At 39.6% G+C, this 20,674-nt stretch overlaps 1 protein-coding gene across 1 annotated transcript in view; it reads left to right on the top strand.

The window, feature by feature from the left end:
• Positions 1-20,674, top strand: part of LOC132806709 (tyrosine-protein kinase Blk-like) — a 111,161-nt gene that overhangs the window by 46,702 nt on the left and 43,785 nt on the right. Inside the window, exons 4-8 of the mRNA XM_060821265.1 lie at positions 5,913-6,006; positions 9,059-9,157; positions 13,566-13,669; positions 14,415-14,564; positions 14,652-14,804. Coding sequence (XP_060677248.1) covers positions 5,913-6,006; positions 9,059-9,157; positions 13,566-13,669; positions 14,415-14,564; positions 14,652-14,804 — 600 coding nt within the window. The remainder of the gene's footprint in view (positions 1-5,912; positions 6,007-9,058; positions 9,158-13,565; positions 13,670-14,414; positions 14,565-14,651; positions 14,805-20,674) is intronic.

Here is a 20,674-nt window from a genome sequence, read left to right as displayed (position 1 = left end):
AGGACATTGGTATGGCCACACTTATAGTGCTGTGTCAACTTTCATCTCCATACTTCCAAAGGGATAGACTTGACATGGAATTAGAGAAAGCTCACTAGACAGATTCCTCAGATGATGGACTTGCCTTAAAGGTTACACAGGCTGGATGCATTCTCAGGAGAGTTTTGACGCATCAGAGCTGATATTATTGAAATATAAGATTCTGAGGAATCTTGACAGATGAGAAGCAGAGAGATGTTTTATGGTGGAAAGTTTCCTGGTGGAATGTTGAAATGTGAACAGGAGAAAATAAGTGCCTTCCCATTTGAGATGGAACAAAGGAGGAATTTCACCACTGGATTGTTGTCAGTGTTTAATGGTAATCTGTTTCCCAGAGAGCAGTAAAAGCTGGGTCATAGAATATGTACATTCAAGACTGAGTTAAACAGATTTTTCATTGACAGGGGAGCCAAGTGTTAAGGGGGGACATGCAGGAAAGTTGTATTAGGCTGTAATCAAATCAGCCAAGGTATCATTGAATGGTAGAACATTCTCAAAGTCCTGAATACTTTACTCCTCTTATTTCTTATGATTCTAAGTCTATAATTATATTGAATTCTGGCCTTTCTGATGGATTTCCACTGAACTTCCTGTGACAGTGTGCTGGACTAGCTTTCTGAAGGCTGAGTGGACATATTTCTGTTTGTTTCCATTAGCACAATCAGGACAGAAGTCAACAAAGTCAGCACGAAAGATTAGAGAAACAAAATCAAAGTTACATCTGAAATCACTTGTTCTTCTCTTTCCTGTGAACCTTTAAGGTTTTTTTAAGGACTAAGTGCATATGCACCAGCTTGAAGATTTAGAATACCTCAGAATTCATTAGTTTGGGAAGGCAAACTATTACTCAGTCATTTTTACAAGTTTAATTACATCTATACATTTAATTGCTCTGGTTCATAGAATATGTTATGTTTAGATTAGATTAGATTACTTACAGTGTGGAAACAGGCCCTTCGTATAATTGCAGAATATAGATTAGATTACTTACAGTGTGGAAACAGGCCCTTTGGCCCAACAAGTCCACACCGACTCTCCGAAGAGCAACCCACCCAGACCCATTTCCCTTTGACTAATGCACCTAAATCTACGGGCAATCCAGCATGGCCAATTCACCTAACCTGCACATTTCTGTACTGTGCGAGGAAACCAGAGCACCTGGAGGAAATCCACACAGACACGGGAGAATGTGCAAGCTCCACACAGACAGTTGCCTGAGGTGGGAATTGAACCCAGGTCTCTGGCGCTGTGAGGCAGCAGGGCTAACCATTGTGTCACCATGCCACCCAGTTAGTGGGTACTTGAAATGTAATTAGCCCATCTTAATTTGCATTTTGAATGCAATTCATTCAAAGCAGAAATTTCATTTCTTCAGCTTTCAATAATCATGGGCAGAATCTTACAGGAGTTTGAATGATATGGGCTATAATGAAATATGGGGCAGATATGGGCTCTAGTGAGATATGGGGCAGATCTGGACAAGAAGTCTGGCAAGGCCTATCTTGACGTCAGGAACACCTCATGTAACGTTTTTAGTATTTGACAAGAGTTGTTGCTAATTTCTTGTTAGGCATTGGAGAGTTACTAATTAAGGGGGTTATAGCTTGTTAAGTACCTTATTGATGACCCAACTTACCTCATTAATATTCAGATTTCTACAAGCGAGACATTGATAAAGCAGGCATGGAAACCAGAGTGTCTTCCTGGTGGATTCAGCTTGCTGCATTCTTCAAAGGACCTCAGTCATATGTTCAAACAAAGAACATCATGTGGCTGACCTATGCGGTCATCAGCAACATTCATCTTTTATTCAAGGAAATTGGCAATCTGTATTCACTAACCCCTCATGACCATCATGGCATTTTTCTGATATACTGACAGGACACTCTGGAATGACAGACTTGTATTGCAGGATGCGCTAGCAACTAGCATTGAGAGGGTGCAGCAGGGATGCTTTGTACACAGAAAGAGATATCCAGCTCATGGATGGAACTAGGCTACACATCAGAGCTGCAGGTTTGCTCTCTTAGCACTCACTCACTTAACACTGATCTGCATGTTCACACTGTGCTTTTCCATGCCATGCCAAATAGCACAGTCACACAACCAGCTAGCTTGCCCTGCCAGTTGGTTACTTTCAGTCACAGGGGAGAGGGGTTAGATATTTTACCATATGGCACATTGCTACGTCAATCTCACACCTGCAAAATGTGGCCAGTAGCTTACACAGCAAACAAACAGCATGAACAGCAAACACCCAGTGATGTCCCAAAGTCTTGATGTAGTCCTAATCAAAGTTCACGGAGGGACCCATCAGTCAAGGGGTCCTGGTACTGTAAGTCAAGGGCACTCTCTGATACCAGTCCAGGAGATTGACTATGGTAAAGCTTCCAGTTGCAGTGGCCTTGATGAAGAGAGTCAATGTCTCTGAAGTCTGGGTAGTGGATCTTGATCAGTTCTGTAGCTCTGTCTGCAGAAATTAGGAGTAAAATGTGCTTGTGGTTTGGGGAGATTTGGTGGCAAGGGGGGCTTATAGGAAGGGCTACAAAGAAGGAGGTTTGACAGTTCTTGGGCTAATGAACACATTAAACAAGGTGGTTGGAGCCACTGGCTGAGCAGTGCTCAATATGGCCTTTCACTCTGTTGGAAATTGAAAGTGTGCATTGATGAAAGAAATGGCTGCAATTACATTTGCACTGACAGGATTACTGGCTTGACCTGTGACGGTGTGTGCTGCAAGAATAAACAATGTTAGGGCTTTCAATGGGAAAGAACATGGCACACTGACCATGCACTACACAGAACCCCAGTGGGGTCTCTATTCCCTGGCTATTCTAATCATCATCCCCATTTATTTATATTGCAACTCCAGGCCATGACATCACTGACCAAGTCATTCATATCAGAACATCTTTGGACACTGAGGCCACAAAATAGCAGGGATGTCATATGAGGAAGTGCAAAAAAGTGCCAAGTAGCACACAGTGCACTGTTATCCATGCCATTAAAGTGCCCTCAGTGAATTTTTGTTTGCCTCTCCTTTCCATACCACATCTTAGTATACTCCCATGTTCCATAGCAAGCTGCAGTAGAACGTGTTGGGCCTGAAGGTTTGGATGGGTGATCCCAGTAGTGATTGCCAGATGCAAGTTGACCCACCTCAGCACTAACTTTCAAAGGTCAAAATGGCAGGCAGTTTGAAGGTCAATGTCTTAGCCACCTCTTCAATTTTAGAATTAGAATTAGCTTTATTGTCCCATGTACTCAAATGAGTACAGTGAAAAATGTACAAGTTGCCGCTTACGGCACCATCTTTGAAACAAAGATCCCTAGATACAGCTTCTTAAGCTACAGTTGTTAGAAAAATAGAGAAGTGAAAAATCCAGATTGGACTCTTCTGAGGGGCCTATATGTGGTTCCTCCTGCTGACTGGGTACCTTTTGGCATTAACCTGTCTACTTGTGAGGAAGGGTCATTTGGAGTGCATGCCATGCTCCCCGTTCTCCCTGTTGCTATGCCATCAGTCCTCAGGATCAATGCTGGCACAATGAAGTGCAAGCATTTATGCCTCTCCAGCTGACTCAGAGGTGGGGCTGGACCTGGATCTCCATGGCTGCCACCGGGGCAGACAGTCACATGACTTGCTGCAGTCCTGCAGCTTCTGGGGAGTAAGGGCCATTATACTTCACCTCCTGTTCCTCCCTGTTGGTGTGAATGAAATCCATGATTTCCAACAGCACAGGGTCCTCTCCTGGTCAAGTGCCTGTTCTCCTTCAGTCTTCTAATCCTCCAATGTCAGTCGACTGGGACATTTCTTCTTCACCCAATTGCAGACCTTTCGCAGCAAGGTGCTCACCAGATTTGATTCCACATTCCTGGTTCTAAATGTTTCGTCTTTATTTCCAGTATCTGCATTGGAGAGGGTTGCAGGAGGCAGCTTTTTCCATGCTCCCTCTGAGACCTTGGTACTTACATCCTCAGATGTCGAGGAGGTGGGGTCGGGAGCGTGCAGATGTTTCATCTCAGAGATGGTGACCCTGCTGGTGCAAAGTCTGTGCAGAGTTAGTGGTGTGGAAAGTGCTATGTGGTAGTGGGTGATTGCGGGAGAGAGATGACATTGCAGGCTACAGTGAGAATTGCAAAGCATGAACGTTGACGGAAGGTGGTTACAATAACAGACATATATTGAATCTGAGATGGCAGAGCGAAGAGGGTGGAACTTAACCTGGCACAGCAGTGAAGTCTTTCTCATGGTACTGTTGTGTAGTCGAGATGGAATTGACCTAGGTGGGTGACCTCAGACCACAATGTTAGGGTTTGGTAGCGTTGCCTCCTCTGCTCATTTTACTAGAGTTGGACAACTGTCCTCTCCATCACCCCTCCACCAGGACCTCCAGGTCCTCGTCATAGAATCATAGAATCCCTACAGTGTGAAAGCAGGCCATTCAACCTATCGAGCCCACAACAACTCTCTGAAGAGCATCCCATCCAGATCCATTCCCCTACCCTATCCCTGTAACCCTATATTTCCTATGGCTAATTTACCTAACCTACAGATTCCTGGACACTGTGGGCAATTTAGCATGGCCAATCCACCAAACCTCTTGTCAGAGCATCACAGTGCCATTATCACCTTGTCAAACATGTTCAGAATCAGTCCATGACTAAGTGAGGCAGCTTTGGAATATTATTACTCCCCTGGGGGTGGTCATAGCAGCTTTTTGAAGATGACAGAGGCATAAGGGATGCCAGCCATTTGGCAAATATCCCCTGACTAGTGAGCTGTCTTGGGAATAGTGTGGCAGGTTGGGGCCAGAGTCAGACATGATGGATAGCCTAAGTGTGAGGTTGATATTGAAGACAGCATGTTTGTAAGTTATGGTGAGAAAACTTGCTAGGCCTTATGGCAGAATTTCCTGAGAAAAAGAAACTCGACACAACTTATACTTTTTTTAGCCAAACAAACATAAGATTCAGCTCCAAAACTCTTAAACTGCATTTATTTGATTTAAGGCTTGTCCTTGCACTATCTCTTGGTAAACTTCAGTGCCATGACTATTATATTAGGGTTAACACCAAAATGCCCTCATGATAGTACTGACATTCTCCAATTCAATTGTTTTGGTGCTAGAATTGGAAATGACATCATCAGGAAATGATCTGACATTTGTTGAATAAATTGAATAATAAGTTGAATAAATAAATAAATTGGAGAACAAAGCTTGTGGGGGTGAAAATAAAACACGACAATCATTTTTCATGAAGTGAATCCCTTAAAATATTCATTTCAACATCTGATTGAATGTTATAAGTGTGATTTTTGTTGATACTTTCATTAACTTACCACCACCAAATTTCCAAGTTGTCATTCTTTGTTTAATTTTGCTCGTGCGGAAAGTTTGTAACAACCTAGGGTTAGGGCGGCACGGTGGCACAGTGGTTAGCACTGCTGCCTCACAGCGCCAGGGACCTGGGTTCAATTCCCGACTCAGGTGACTGACTGTGTGGAGTTTGCACGTTCTCCCCGTGTCTGCATGGGTTTCCTCCGGGTGCTCCGGTTTCCTCCCACAGTCCAAAAATGTGCGGGTTAGGTGAATTGGCCATGCTAAATTGCCCATAGTGTTAGGTAAGGGGTATATGTAGGGGTATGGGTGGGTTGCGCTTCAGCGGGTCGGTGTGGACTTGTTGGGCCGAAGGGCCTGTTTCCACACTGTAAGTAATCTAATCTAAAAGTGTGGAGTAGTGAGGCATGGGAGAACTCCTTATGAGATGTCAAGGGAGCTTTCAGAAGATAAAGAAATTTTCTTAACAAACTGGATAATAGAATTGTTTACCAGTGAAGCAGTAACTCAATTTTATGGTCTTTCTTCCAGCTGAAAAGAGAGTTATAGCATTGTATGACTATGAACCAACAAGTGAACGTGATCTAAGATTAAAGAAAGGTGAACAACTTATCATCATAACAGAGTAAGTTTCTTTTTAGTTAAATAGATGCAACTTGTTCCTAAGTCTCTGGAATGTAATCCTTAACACATCTTAGATAATGAAGAGACAATGGTGATGACACCATTCCTTCACCTTTCTAATATGAGGTACTCCATGCAATTCAAGCTACTGCTAGCATATTCCTGAAGTTTTACTAATGCTATCAGACAATATTGCTGCATTAGTTATGGATGTAGTATTTGTCCAGTACAATATGGAAGAAATATTGGCCCAGATTTTGCTGTGCAATATCAGCAAAACTGTCTATGGTTGCCATTGTTACAACTGGAAAACTGACAACTTCTGGTATCAGTGCATGAACAGTTAAAGCAGTGTTTCCCAAAGTGGGGGTTGAGAACTGAAATTATGCAGTTCTGAGCCATGAAGTAGCAATCACTGAGCTTCCTTTCCACCTGCTTTAGCAAGTCTTTTCCTGCTCTCCCTTGTTTACTTAGGGATTGCAATTGTTTTCAAGCCTCAGAACATGGCCACAGTGGGAAAAAGTATGAAGAGCACTGAATTAAACACAAAAATCCATTCCTTCCTCCATCCCAGTATATGTTGATGAAATCCCCACAGATATCATTTTTAAAAAATCATTAAACTGATGAGAACTTCCTCTTGGACATTGCAATATCAAATAAATATCCCACAAAAATTTAATTCTTATCACTGAGGAGTAACTGGATTTTTACCAACAATGCTATGCTATAACTACTTATAAAGTGTCTCTCTGTGCATATTGTGTTTCCAGTAAGATAGAATTTGATTGTTTTAAATTCTGTTAAAGTTTATGGTCTTTCAGATTACAGGTTGTTCTGCTATAACACGACAGTTACCTTCCTCTGCAACCTCACACTATAGAACATCAAGCTGAAGAAGATCACTAATCAAATATAGATTCAGTAGAAAGTTTGAGTTGTCTAAATAATGTCCACAATTCATCAATTGCATTATAGCCAATGCATGCTGATGAAATGCACGTGATAAAAGAACAACTTGTATAATTTGTGTAGTCCAGTTAATTGTTCGCTCTTGTTAAAATTTAATAAAACAATTTAGACAATCAATGCAATTAACCTTCTGGTTTACTGACTGAAAATTGTTCGACTTGATTGTTTGCTCTGATATGACGAAATAATGTTGCTGGATGCCTGCAGATCTCCTTGGTGTACCAGCAGATTGAAAGTAATCTTGGCAAAGGTGGCATCCATGTCTGGAGATCTCAAGATCTTTTGGGTAAAACTATTTGATCTTTGAGATCAGTACATTAATTAAGAAGAATGCGTTTGTTTTATAGCTACTGTCATTGACTGAAATGCTTTGTTATACAAAGGTAGGGCGGCACGGTGGCACAGTGGTTAGCACTGCTGCCTCACAGCGCCAGGGACCTGGGTTCAATTCCCGCCTCAGGCGACTGACTGTGTGGAGTTTGCACGTTCTCCCCGTGTCTGCGTGGGTTTCCTCCGGGTGCTCCGGTTTCCTCCCACAGTCCAAAGATGTGCGGGTCAGGTGAATTGGCCACGCTAAATTGCCCGTAGTGTTAGGTAAGGGGTATATGTAGGGGTATGGGTGGGTTGTCGCTTCGGCGGGTCGGTGTGGACTTGTTGGGCCGAAGGGCCTGTTTCCACACTGTAAGTAATCTAATCTAAAAGGTGTTCTAATGGAAAGTAGTTTGGGAAGGATGAATCCTTCCTGTATGGATCTGCAGTTCATTTAATCTAAATGCTTAAGACTAGAAAATAAACCCCATATAATATGTCATTCTTCCCAAGCACAGAGTCCCTACAGTGCGGAAGCAGGCCATTCAGTCCATTGATACCACATCCCACCCGGACCCACCCCCAAATTCTGCATTTCCTGTGGTTAATCCTCCTAGCCTGCACATCCCTGGACACTATGGGCAATTTTGCATGGCAAAGCCACTAACCTATACATCTTTGGACTATGGGAGGAAACTGAAGCGCCCAAAGGGAGCCCATTCAGACATGGGGAGAATATACAAACTCTGTGCAGTCACGCAAGGCTGGAATTGAACCTGGACCTCTGACATTGTGAGGCGTTAGTGCTAACCACTGAGCTACCATGCCACCCTCAGGTGAAGAAGATCAAGGTGAATCTCAAGAGAAGGTGATGAGGCATCTTATTCCTACATCTTGCTGCTAGCATCAGATTCACTTACACCATGATCACATATAATCCAACACAGAAAACAGCAAACTGCATCTGCTGTGCATCAACAATAAACTCGGACCTTGGTGTTGGAAGCTTGCATTGCTGTGACAATTTCCTATTCTGTGTTGTCCGTCCTTGTGTTCCTGCTGTGAGTTTACAACAGCAAGGTTGATGTTTCCTAAATACACTTCCTAAAGAACTGAACAGTACATGATCAAGATTTATCAACTTTTTAAAAGAAAAATATGAGCTGCTATGTATTTGCCAATTACACAGTTGTGTGCATCTCTAAAGCTTAAGTTTAGATTCTCAGAAAAAAAAAGTGTAGTTTACTTATGACTGTTGACTTTACTGTTGACTTGTTACTTTGCAGTGTTTTAGTTTCCTTGTGAAGGTTAAGCACCCAGAGCACTTTACTGTTGAGAGATTAAATATAAAATGCTAAATTGAGAGAAAATAGGAAATAGAGGAAGGACAGTGATGTTTGGCACTAACCTCAAGAGCCCTCCTGCGCATGTATTGATGTATCATGTGCAATAAATTTTATAAAATATCAGTTTGCATGGCAACTCACAGTGAAGTCAAGTGAATTAAACATGCCTTAACTGGGGAGGCTTGAAGAACAAACATAAAGATTTTTGGCATAAATATAACACCCTCAGATATTTACTTAATGTTTTAAATGATGTCCTTTTTTTTACAAAAATACACAATAAATTACAGCAAGATATCTGTTGCAAATATTAAGACTGTGAAAAGATAATATTGACATTACTTTCATAGATGAATTAACTATTATTACGCATTTCAATGTTTTCATAATAATTCCAAAAATGACTGAACTATCCTTTTTTTTCAGACAAGGAGATTGGTGGAAGGCAATTTCATTGGTTTCTGGCAAAGAAGGATTTGTCCCCAGTAACTTTCTAGCCAGGGTGGCATCATTAGAAGTGGAAAAGTAAATATTTCCAATTTTATTATCAATTTATCATTGTGGAACATTTTAACACCATTTCTTAAATTCTGTTTTACTGTTTCCATTCTTGGGCCGGAAAAGTTACAATCATTAAAGGTTAATTGGAGAGTCATTGCAAATGTTAGAACACTGATGAAAATGTGAAATTTGAATATGTCTATTTGTAAGGAAATTGAAACTTATTTTGCTGCTTTTAAGTTTTATTTCAGTCTCACTATATATACTGCATCTAATGTCCCTCATGGATTTTCTTCAATTTATGTGCAATCTAACAAGATTATAAGTTAACAAAAACAAAAATATACCAGAAAATTTGGCAATCCACAGCAAATCCATTAGCATCTAAGAAATGGTGATAATGTTTTGGGGATAAGTTTTTTTTGTCAGAGTTATAATTGTGGCTGAACCTTAAATTCACATAGACAAATTTGAACAATGTACAAGTTTGTCAGGTGTACCTAACCATCCTTTGTGTTATGTATAATGCCAGAGAGTGATTAGATTTCCTTGTAATTAATGGGAAGCTAGATAAATATACAAGGGGAAAAGGAATAGAAGGTAATGTCAACTGGCTAAGGTGAAGTGAGTTAGAAGAGGTTCACATGGAACAATGTTGGGCAGAATGACTTGTTTCTGCCAAAACTTTGTCATTCTTTGTAATGAAGTAATGGAACACTTCTTTAAATGGTTCGACATTTTTCTATCATACATTGCAAAGCTGAAGTCCATCCTCCCACATTATTTGAATAATGTCATGAATTGCTCAGCATTAAGACATTTTTGGAGTCAACTTAGAAATTTTTGTTATTCACAGTATCAATACAATGTGTAGCATTTGCAAACTGTATCCTAGTGCATAAATAAAGTCTGAACATTGTTGGAAATTGTTGGATATATTTAGGCACTTAAATCACTTCATTTAAACACCAAATAGAGAAATAATCTATTAACATGTAAAATATTTATTAGTGAAACTAGGGACATTCTTTAATTGTACTCAAACTATTTTTGTTGGTCAAGAGGAAAGAATCCTTTTTAGTCATGATAGCAGCAATGCAGACTGGGACTGTTAAGTACAACTGTATAAGATATTAGATTTTTAAAAAATTATAAGATTTGAAATGAGAAGTCTAGATGGCTTTCACTGTACTGTAATAATAGCCCCTAACTTTTAAGTTGGTAGATTTCACAATGCCTCTATTTATGCCCTTTAGAAACATCCAAAAGTCCTTAAATTAATTTTGAACCGTAGTCACCCTTTTGAAGTAAATGTGGCAGCCATCTCTTGTCAAGAGGAAGAAGGAGGCTTATGTAAAGATGAGAAGGCTCAGCTAGGATGCTTCAGAGTTACAAGTTAGCCAGGAAGGACTGAAGGAGAGAGCTAAGAAGAGGCAGGAGGGGACATGAGAAGTCTTTGACAGGTTGGATCAAAGAAAACCCTAAAGCTTTCTGTAGGTATGTCAGGAATAAAACAGCAACTAGAGTAAGATTAAGGCCAGTCAAGGACAGTATTGGAAAGTTGTGCATGAAGTCTGAAGAGACAGGATCATCAGTATTCTCACAGGAAAAAGTCAATGTTGTTCAGGATAATACTGAGATACAGTCTTGATTTGGAGATGCTGGTGTTGGACTGGGGTGTAAAAAGTTAAAAATCCACACAACACCAGGTTATAGTCCAACAGGTTTAATTGGAAGCACTAGCTTTCGGAGCACTGCTCCTTCATCAGGTGGTTGTGGAGAACACATTTGTAAGACACAGAATTTATAGCAATTTGCTGTAAATTCTGTGTCTTACAATTGTGTACTCCACAACCACCTGATGAAGGAGCAGCACTTCAAAAGCTAGTGCTTCCAATTAAACCTGTTGGACTATAACCTGGTGTTGTGTGATTTAAAGCGCGATACAATCTTAGACTAGATGGGATTGTGGTTTATAAGGAGGACGTGTTAGCAATTCTGGAAAGTATCAAGATGGGTAAGTCCCCTGAGCTGAATGGGATTTATCCTAGGATTCTCTAAGAAGCTAGTGAGGAGATTGCAGAACTCTGGCTTTGATCTTTATGTCATCATTGTCTACAAGAATAGTGTCAGATGACTGTAGGATAGCAAATGTTGTTCCTTTGTTCGAGCAGGGGGGGCAGAGGCAGCCCTGGTTATTATAGACCAGTGAACTTCACTTTGGTTGTGGGTAAAATCTTGTAAACGGTTATAAGAGATAGGATTTATAATCATCTAGACAGGAATAAGTTGATTGGGATTGTCAACATGGTTTTGTGAAGAGTAGGTTGTGCCTCACAAGTCTTATTGACTTGTTTGAGATGGTGACCAAACAGGTGGATGATGGCAAAGCGGTTGATGTGGTGTATATGAATTTCAGTAAAGCATTTAATAAGGTTCCCCACTGTAGGCTAATGCAGAAAATTCAGAAGCATGGGATTGAGGATGATTTAATGGTTTGGATCACAAATTGGCTAGCTGTAAGAAGACAGAGGATAGTGGTTGATGGGAAATGTTCATCCTGAGTTCAGTTGCTATTGTGTACTGTATTGTGTATTGTATTCTGTCTTGGGGTCACTGCTGTTTGTCATTTTTTATAAATGACCTGTATGTGGGCAGAGAAGGATGGGTTAATAAATTTGCAGATGACACTAAAGTTGGTGGAGTTTTGGATAGTGTGGAAGGATGTTGCAGGTTGCAGAGGGATAGATAAGCTGCAAATGGAGTTTAATGTGAAAAAGGATGAGGTGATTCACTTCAGAAAGAGTAACAAGAATACAGAGTACCAGGCTAATGTAGTGTGGATGAGCAGAGAGATCTCGCTGTCCATGAGCATAAATCCCTGAAATTTGCCATCTAGGTTGATAGGATTGTTAAGATAGCATATGGTGTGTTAGCTTTTATTAGTTGAGGGACTGAGTTTCGGAGCCATGAGGTCATGTGGCAGCTGTACAAAACTCTGGTGTGGCTGCACTTGGAGTATTGCATACAGTTCTGATCACTGCATTATAGGAAGGATGTGGAATCATTGGAAAAGGTATAGAGGAGATTTACTGGGACGTTGCCTGATATGGAGGAAGGTCTTATGAGGAAAGGCTGAGGGATTTGAAGCTGTTTTCTTTAGAGAGAAAAAGGATAAGAGGTGACTTAATAGAGACATACAAGATGATCAAAGAATTAGATAAGGTGGACAATGAGAGCCTTTTTCCTTGGATGGTGGTGGCTAGCACAAGGAGACATAGCTTTAAATTGAGTGCGTGATAGATATAGGGCAGATGTCAAAAGTAGTTTCTTTACTCAGAGAGAAGTAACGGTGTGGACTGCCCAGCCTGCAACAGTAGTAGATTTGCCAACTTTCAGGGCATTTTAAGGGTCATTGGATAAACATGTAGATGAAAGTGGAATAGTATAGGTTAGATGGGCTTCAGATTGGTTTCACAGGTTGGCGCAACATTGAGGGCCGAAGGGCCTGTACTGCACTGTAATGTTCTATGTTATGCCCACTAAAGCGTTTAATACCTTATTTTTATTAATCTTAACTTGCTCTAGAACCTCACCATCCCAGCTAAAATTGCCAGATACAATGTCTTTCTCCTCTGTGAATACAGATGAGAAATATTCATTTAAGAGCTCTCGTCATTCAAGACATCCTCTGACTCCTTGTATAGTTGCCCAATTGGTCTCTAATAGGCGCCACTGTTTCCTCATAATCTTCTTATTCTTAATATACTTGTAAAATGGTTGGGGTTTTTCTTAGTAATTTCTACCAAAAATATTTCATAGCCTCTCTTTGCCCTCCTACTTTCTTTATTAAGCAGCCCCTATTCTGTCCTTACTCCTGAAGGGCCTCCATGGTAGTGTTAAGGAAAAACATCATGTAAATTAATATGGTGATATTGGTCATACTTGTTATGTGTCAGATGTAATTAAAGTAGCAACAAACATACAATCTAACCTGTTAAAGTTTAGATTTGATTGACATTATGGCTAGTAAATTACATATCTGCCATGTTTTACATTTTAATGTGCAAGCTTTTTTAAAAATGGGCAAGAGGTAGGTTAGGCGAATTAGCCATGCTAAATTGCCCATAGTGTTAGGTGTATTAGTCAGGGATAAATGTAGGGGAATGGGTCTGGATGGGTCACTCTTCGGAGGGTCGTTGTTGACATGTTGTGTCAAATAACCTGTTTCCACACTGTAGACAATCAAATCAAATTTTTAAAAAAAGTGTATATTACAAGATCTGAGCATGTTGTTACAGTGCCCTCTTAGCTACCCTCTCTGTTAGGAGGTGTAAATAAAATAGTGTGAGGGTTTTCTCAGCGCAAGACACAGGGGAGACTATCCTCAGGCTAAATATGCATTAAAGATGTTCTGTTTACTCATTTTCAGATGGTTCTTCAGAGAAATAACCCGCAAAGATGCTGAGAGGCAACTGTTAGCACCAGGCAATAAGTTAGGATCTTTTCTAATCCGAGCGAGTGAAACTAATAAAGGTTGGTGATATATGAATTTGCTTTATACAGACTGCATATGAAACTTTAATGTGAGATTTACTTTGTATAAGATCTGTAATTGGTTCACAAAAGAAAGCTATTTCTGAAAATACAGTGATAAAAGATTGTTCGTAAATTTCCTGTCAGCATACTGATACTTCATTAGATAAAAATTCAAATTCTACATTCAAGCTGTAATAAAAAAAAAGGCTTGAAATGTTGCTGAATATTTCATCTCAGACTTTTCTCCACAGTATTCTCTGCTAATCTGTCTTTTGGTGTTTAAAAAGTTTCATATTTTGCAACCCTTTGGGTTGAGATATGGAATTGTTGAAACTGAGCATTTTGCAAGTGTGCCATAACTGGTGGAAAGATTGCTTTAAGATTATGTAAATTCAATGTTTCAATTTTCTTTTGCCTTTTTTGGTCTCCAAAAATGTTAAATATCACCCTGCTGTTATTTTAAGCAGTTCAAATAGTCTGGCTGATTTTGCATTTCCATTACATCTGAGTCACATCTCACCCCTCGCAAAAAAGTGATCTGTCATGAAATGATGGCAGGACGTCTGGATTTGGGTTCTGACTGCCCTTTTTAAAGAATCTCCCTGAAAATCTGGCTTTATATTTCAAAAGTACTTTAAAAATGCTTAAATGATTTAAAAAAGGGGAAATGTATAAGACAAGCTTTATTTTATTATATTTCACTCACGAAGAGTTTTACTATCTCTTTGACTATCATGTACAGGTGGCTTTTCACTTTCTATCAAGGATTGTGACTCGAAACATGGTGATATAGTGAAGCACTACAAGATTAGAACCCTTGACACTGGTGGTTATTATATCACTCCCAGAGTCACATTCCCGAATTTACAAAAACTTGTTTCCTATTATTCAAGTAAGTATGTCAGCCATTAATGCAAGAATTTCATTCTGATTCTATCAGCCTGCTCTTATTGATTGATCTCTTATGCTATATCTTCAGAAAATTCAGATGGTTTGTGCCAACGTCTGACTAAACCATGCCCAATGCTCACTCCTCAGAAGCCATGGTGGCCTGATGAGTGGGAAATCCCAAGAGAATCCTTGACAATGTTAACTAAACTGGGTGCTGGACAGTTTGGAGAAGTCTGGATGGGTAAGTTTTTAATTATTTATTCATGTGATTCAGGTGTCACTGGCTTGGCCTAGTTCTTATTTATTGCCTATCCCTAATTGCCCTTGAGAAGGTGTTGGGGAATTTCATTCTTGAACTGCTGTGGTCCACGTAGTATAGGTACACTCACAGTGCTCTTAGGATGGGAATTCCAGGATTTTGATCCAGCAGCAGTGGAGGGATGGCAATATAGCTCCAAGTCAGGATGGTATGCAGTAGGAAAGGGAACTCGCAGATGATGATGTTTTTGTGCAGCTGCCATTGTTCTCTTTCTGAATGGTAGTGGTCTTAAATTTAGAAGATGTGTCAAAGAAACCTGAGTAAATTACTGAAGTGTCTTCTTGAAGCTGGTACACACTGCAACCTCTGTGCCTTACAGGTGCAGGGAGTGAATGTTAAGGTGATGGATGAGATGGCAGTTAAGTGGACTGATTTGTTCTGGGGAGTGTAGAACTCTCTGAGTATTGCTGAAGTTGCATCTGCCCAGGCCAATATTCACATGACCCATACCTTCAATATGCTTTACTGAATAGCAACGTTCCAGTTATCTCAGTTGGCTGGATGGCTCATTTGCAATGCAGAGTGCTGCCAAAAGCATGGGAGCAATTCCTGCACCAGTTGAGGTTACCATAAAAGACTCTTCTTCTCAACCCCTCCCTTGTCTTAGGCATGGTGACCTTTAGCTTAAACCATCATCAGTCATCTCTCTCTCATGAGAAGTAACTCTACGGTCTGGTAAAATTATCGTGACTTTACCTTTAAAGGGGGAACTGTATTATGTATTTGAAGCTCCATTGTTTTCACATACAGTAACCAGGAATTTTATGAGAACTGCTACCTAATCTATTGCTATGAGATAATAAACATGTTAATATCATTCCGACACAACAATACCTGCGTAATGCAAACCCCTGTAAATGTGCAGGAAATAATAGTGTGACAGAAACTTGTCCTAAGTATTCTGCAGGCACACTGTAAGTGGAAATTGATTCGAATTATTTAATTTGCTGTTTGTTGCCAAAGCTTTCAACAGAAACATAGTTACACTTCTTTGTTTATAGATAAATCCATTCATCTATGGAAATGTAAGTTAAGAGTTATTCGAAATTAAAAACAATAAATGTTGGAAACATACAGCAGGTCTGGCTGTATTTGTGGGGAGGGAAAAATAGTTAATATTTTAAGTCCAATGTATCTAAGATGTGAACTTTGATGTCTCACTACAGATATAATCAGCCTGATTGAGTTACCAGCATTGACTGTTTTTATTTCAGATCTTTAGCATCCATCCGTTGCAATATAAATACAGCACAAATCGTACCTAGAGATATGAATATCATTCCGCTTCACTTCACAATTGCATGAGCCTAGATGCTAATTTCCATTTTTGCATAGAACTATTTTAAATATTTAGCACAGAAGCTGGCCCAACCAGTTGCTGCAATATAACCAGCTCCTCCTATACTTCTTTATCGAACTCTGTTCACATAACCCTCCATTTCTTTCACAGTGGAGGCCCTGTTGTACTGCCAAGAGACCGCATCAATCTCTCAGCTAGGCTTTGGCCTCTGAATAGTCATTCCCATATGCCAGTCAATCACAGGAGAGTGCCCTTAACAGGCTCTTTAGGACTAAACGTCAATCTGTTGCCTGTGGGTGAATAGCCATGAGGCAAGAAAATGATGGCAAATTGTCAAGCTGTCCAGCAGTGGGAATTTGCAGCCCTACAACCCTTCAAAAATCTTGGCCACGGTGTTGGAATGTTTTTACTTCACTCTCAGTTGAAAATTAGCTTGTTCGTATGTGGCACTAAGCAGAGTTATATTGATTCCCTGGAGACACCTTGGTGCCACAGGTTAGTGATGCATATCCTGTGTTGTGCCACTTCCAGAGAGAGAAATTTCTCACCCAAAGAATCTGAGACAGAGTGACCAAAGTCAGCTATTTCATGCACATTTAGGAATCCATGTAATCTCGTTGTCCACAAAGTCCCATACACTGTAGTCTTGATGTGATATGAAATTCTGTTGTCCCACCTCTTGTCCTTTTTATTTTTTTGTCCACTTATGACTTGAATCAAATTTAGGTACACAGCTTTGTTTTTGAAAAAAAAAGCTTACTGTTTAACTCCTCTAATTTCCTCAACCGCTCATCTCATGTTAGCATCACTGGTGTGAAACCACATCTATTTTTATATTTATGGTGTGAAAGCACTTTTAGGCTTCTTGTTAAGTATAGGTTTGGACCCTACTTCTCAACACAGAAGAAAGTTTGCTGATGATCTCAGGCAACATCATTAATTTCAAAAGTGCTGATAAGAGTCAATGGAATCTGTTGGCTGAATTTTGTCAGCCACTTGCAACTGGGTAAATGTCAATCTGTAAAATAGGGAGCTGTATCATTGGTGCTGTACCATTGATGCCCACCCAGCCATAATTTCATGGACTGAGCAAGTGTTGAGTCGTTAATTCTCTTCTCTCACAGCTACACAAGTGACAAGAGAAAAAAAACTCTTGTCTATTTATCTGCTCTGATGCCAATTAGATCCAGGCTGAAATTAACTAATATGCAACAGTTTGTCGCAGCAGTTTAATACTGCACTCAGAGCCACAGAAGTATTATGATGATGTAGGGGGCCAATTGATTTATTGTGCCCACTCTGGGTCATTAAATAAGCATCATCTAGTGCCAAACCCCTTGCACATTGTTTTTTAACCAAATAATTATTCAATTCCCTCTTGAATACTTCCCTCTCAAGAACTCCCCTTCAGTTAAATTGCCTCCATCACACTTCCAGATAGTGCATTCCATACTCTAATTACTCACTGAGTGAAAAAGACTTTCCTTGCTTCACCTTGCTCTGTTTACAATTCAAATCAGTGCCTTTTTCTTCTTGTTCTGTTCATGAGCAAAAACAGTTTCTCCCTATTTACTGTATCTATCCAGGCTGCTGATGATTTTGAATGAATGATTTTCAATAATGACCTTGTCGAGCTGTGGAACAATTCAGGTTCTGAAACTGTGAAATTAAACTTGTGGAATAAGATAATGGTTCTGAATGAATAACTGCTAATATTACATGGGGGTCCACACATTTCATTAATGTCTCAGTCTATGGATAGAGACAAAGTGTTCTGCTCTATTTTTTGGAAAGAGCAGATACATCTATCAAAACTGGTTGTATTATTGCTATCATGCAATAAACCATCTTGGCGCCTCAGAGCTGTATGTCTTCTGTAGATAATTTGTGATGATGTATCCTTTACCACAAATCACTAGCTAGGCCCAAGACAAAACGCACCCAAGGAAGGATTGGTGGGAGTAAACTACCTCAAACAACCCTTACAAGGTATTACATGCTAGTAAATGTGGTGAAAAGCATAAAGTGTGAGGAGTTGAACTCAAGGCAAATACCCCAAATGGGACAAGTCTACACTCTCAGGCTGATGTAAAAGGTGTCACAGCGCTTTTGAAAAATGAACAAAATGTTCACCCTGGTGTCATGGCCAATATTTATCCCTCAATCAACATTACTAAATAAAGTTATTTAAACATTAACTGATATTTGTTGTCTTGCCATGTGCATGTTCATAGTTGTGTTTCTTACAGTGTAACATTGACAGCACTTAAAATTGCTTAATTGGTCATGAAGTACTTTGAAATATCCAGAAGTACTGAAAAACACTGTATATATGCAGGCTAAATTCAAGCAGGATATATGCATAGCCAAGAGTAACAAACTCAGATTGAGCAAATACTACTGTAAATAAATTAAAAAACGTGAGATTGAGGAAATTTGGCCTATATAAATCCTGCAAAGAGAAAGAAAAGATTCACCAGGATAGATTTCATAAGTACAGGACATATCTGAAGGCTGTTAAGGGGAGCAATTTTAGAGACTACCTTCCATGGTTTAAAATTTAAGCAAAACCTGGCAGCTAATTGGTGCATTCACTGTGGCAACATCTCTGCCAATCAGAATCTACTTGCAAACCAATAAACACTGTTTCCTCATGTTGTTTTCCCTTTGAATTGTTATTCTTGTGAATTGTCCTGATGATTTTATGACAAAAAGTTTTGACAAAATATGTCTCTTTTCAGCAATAATCAAGTATTATCAAATAACCACTCTGTACTTTTATATTAAATTCCCTTACATTAAATATTAATATTGTATAAGCTTTCCCAATTACTTGCTGTACCTGCATGCTAACATTTTTTGATTCATGCACTAGGTCACCTCAATTTCTCTGCATTTCACAGCTCTGTAATCTCTCACCAAATAGATAGTATGCTTATTTATATTCTTCCTGCCAAAATGGACAAATATACTTTTTCCCACTTTATACTCCCAAAATCACTTTCTATAAGACCAATGCTCACTGTTTTCAGCTTCTTTAAAATATGTACACAAACTCTGACTTTTTTGATTTGGAGATGCCGGTGTTGGACTGGGGTGTACAAAGTTAAAAATCACACAACACCAGGTTATAGTCCAACAGGTTTAATTGGAAGCACTAGCTTTTGGAGCATCGCTCCTTCATCAGGTGATAGTGGAGGACTGTGTGGAGTTTGCACGTTCTCCCCGTGTCTGTGTGGGTTTCCTCTGGGTGCTTCGGTTTCCTCCCACAGTCCAAAAATGTGCAGGTCAGGTGAATTGGCCATGCTAAATTGCCCATAGTGTTAGGTAAGGGGTAAATGTAGGGGTATGGGTGGGTTGTGCTTCGGCGGGTCGGTGTGGACTTGTTGGGCCGAAGGGCCTGTTTCCACACTGTAAGTAATCTAATCTAAAAAAAAGACTCAATCCTAAGACACAGAATTTAGCAAAAATTTACGGTGTGATGTAACTGAAATTTATACATTGAAAAATACCTTGATTGTCTGCTGAGTCTTTCTCAACAGACAATCAAGGTATTTCTCAATGTATAATTTCAGTTACATCACACTGTAAATTTTTGCTATAAATTCTGTATCTTAGGATTGAGCCCTCTACTATCACCTGATGAAGGAGCAGCGCTCCTAAAGCTAGTGCTCTTCCAATTAAACATGTTGGACTATAACCTGATGTTGTGTGATTTTTAACTTTCTGACTTTTTTATAATTCTGCAAAGTTTACTTTCCTTCTTATTAATCTATTTATCATCTGCTGCTGTTCTCTTTCTATTCTGTCCAACCCTTTGCCTTTCAACCCATCTTTGAGCAAGTGTGAGCTTCTTTAATGTTTGTGTTGTCTTTCATTTTTTTGCTGAACTGTAGATGGTGCGATTTATCCTTAGAATACTCCTTTGTTGTTGAAAATGATCTATTCTACATTCTGAAACATCCCTTAAGTGTCTGCTACTGAATTTCTATTGGTATATCCCTTAACGTAATTTTCAGTTAACTTTAGCTTTGTTTTCATGCTATCATAATTGCCTTTATCTAAAGTATTAGTCTTGGACTCCTTGCTCAAACTGAATGTAAAATTTAATCATAGTAGGATCACTGCTTCCTAGAGGTACTCTCACTGTGAGGTCATTAATTAATCCTACTTCATTACATAATACTAGTCTGGTCAGCTGTTCTAAAAAAATAAACTGAAACATCCTGTGAACGTATCTACAGGTGACCTTTTCTTGTCTAATTTATCCAGTCTATATATTGAATAAGACGGCCTGATTATTTGCCCTGCACTACCATTTTTCTCCCTTCGTACTCTTTTGTGTGGCTACTGTTAACAGCCTTGTGCATCACTCCTAATAGACAAGGGAAGCTTTTATTATTTTTATCTCTCACTGACCACTTCTATATTCTGGTTTCCCATCTATTACACCAATATGGTAATTCATTAACAGAGCCACTCATTCACCTTC

Source organism: Hemiscyllium ocellatum, chromosome 3 (assembly GCF_020745735.1).
Source record: "Hemiscyllium ocellatum isolate sHemOce1 chromosome 3, sHemOce1.pat.X.cur, whole genome shotgun sequence".
In the NCBI taxonomy this organism is placed as follows: Eukaryota; Metazoa; Chordata; class Chondrichthyes; order Orectolobiformes; family Hemiscylliidae; genus Hemiscyllium; species Hemiscyllium ocellatum.
This window is presented reverse-complemented; position numbering and strand designations above follow the sequence as displayed.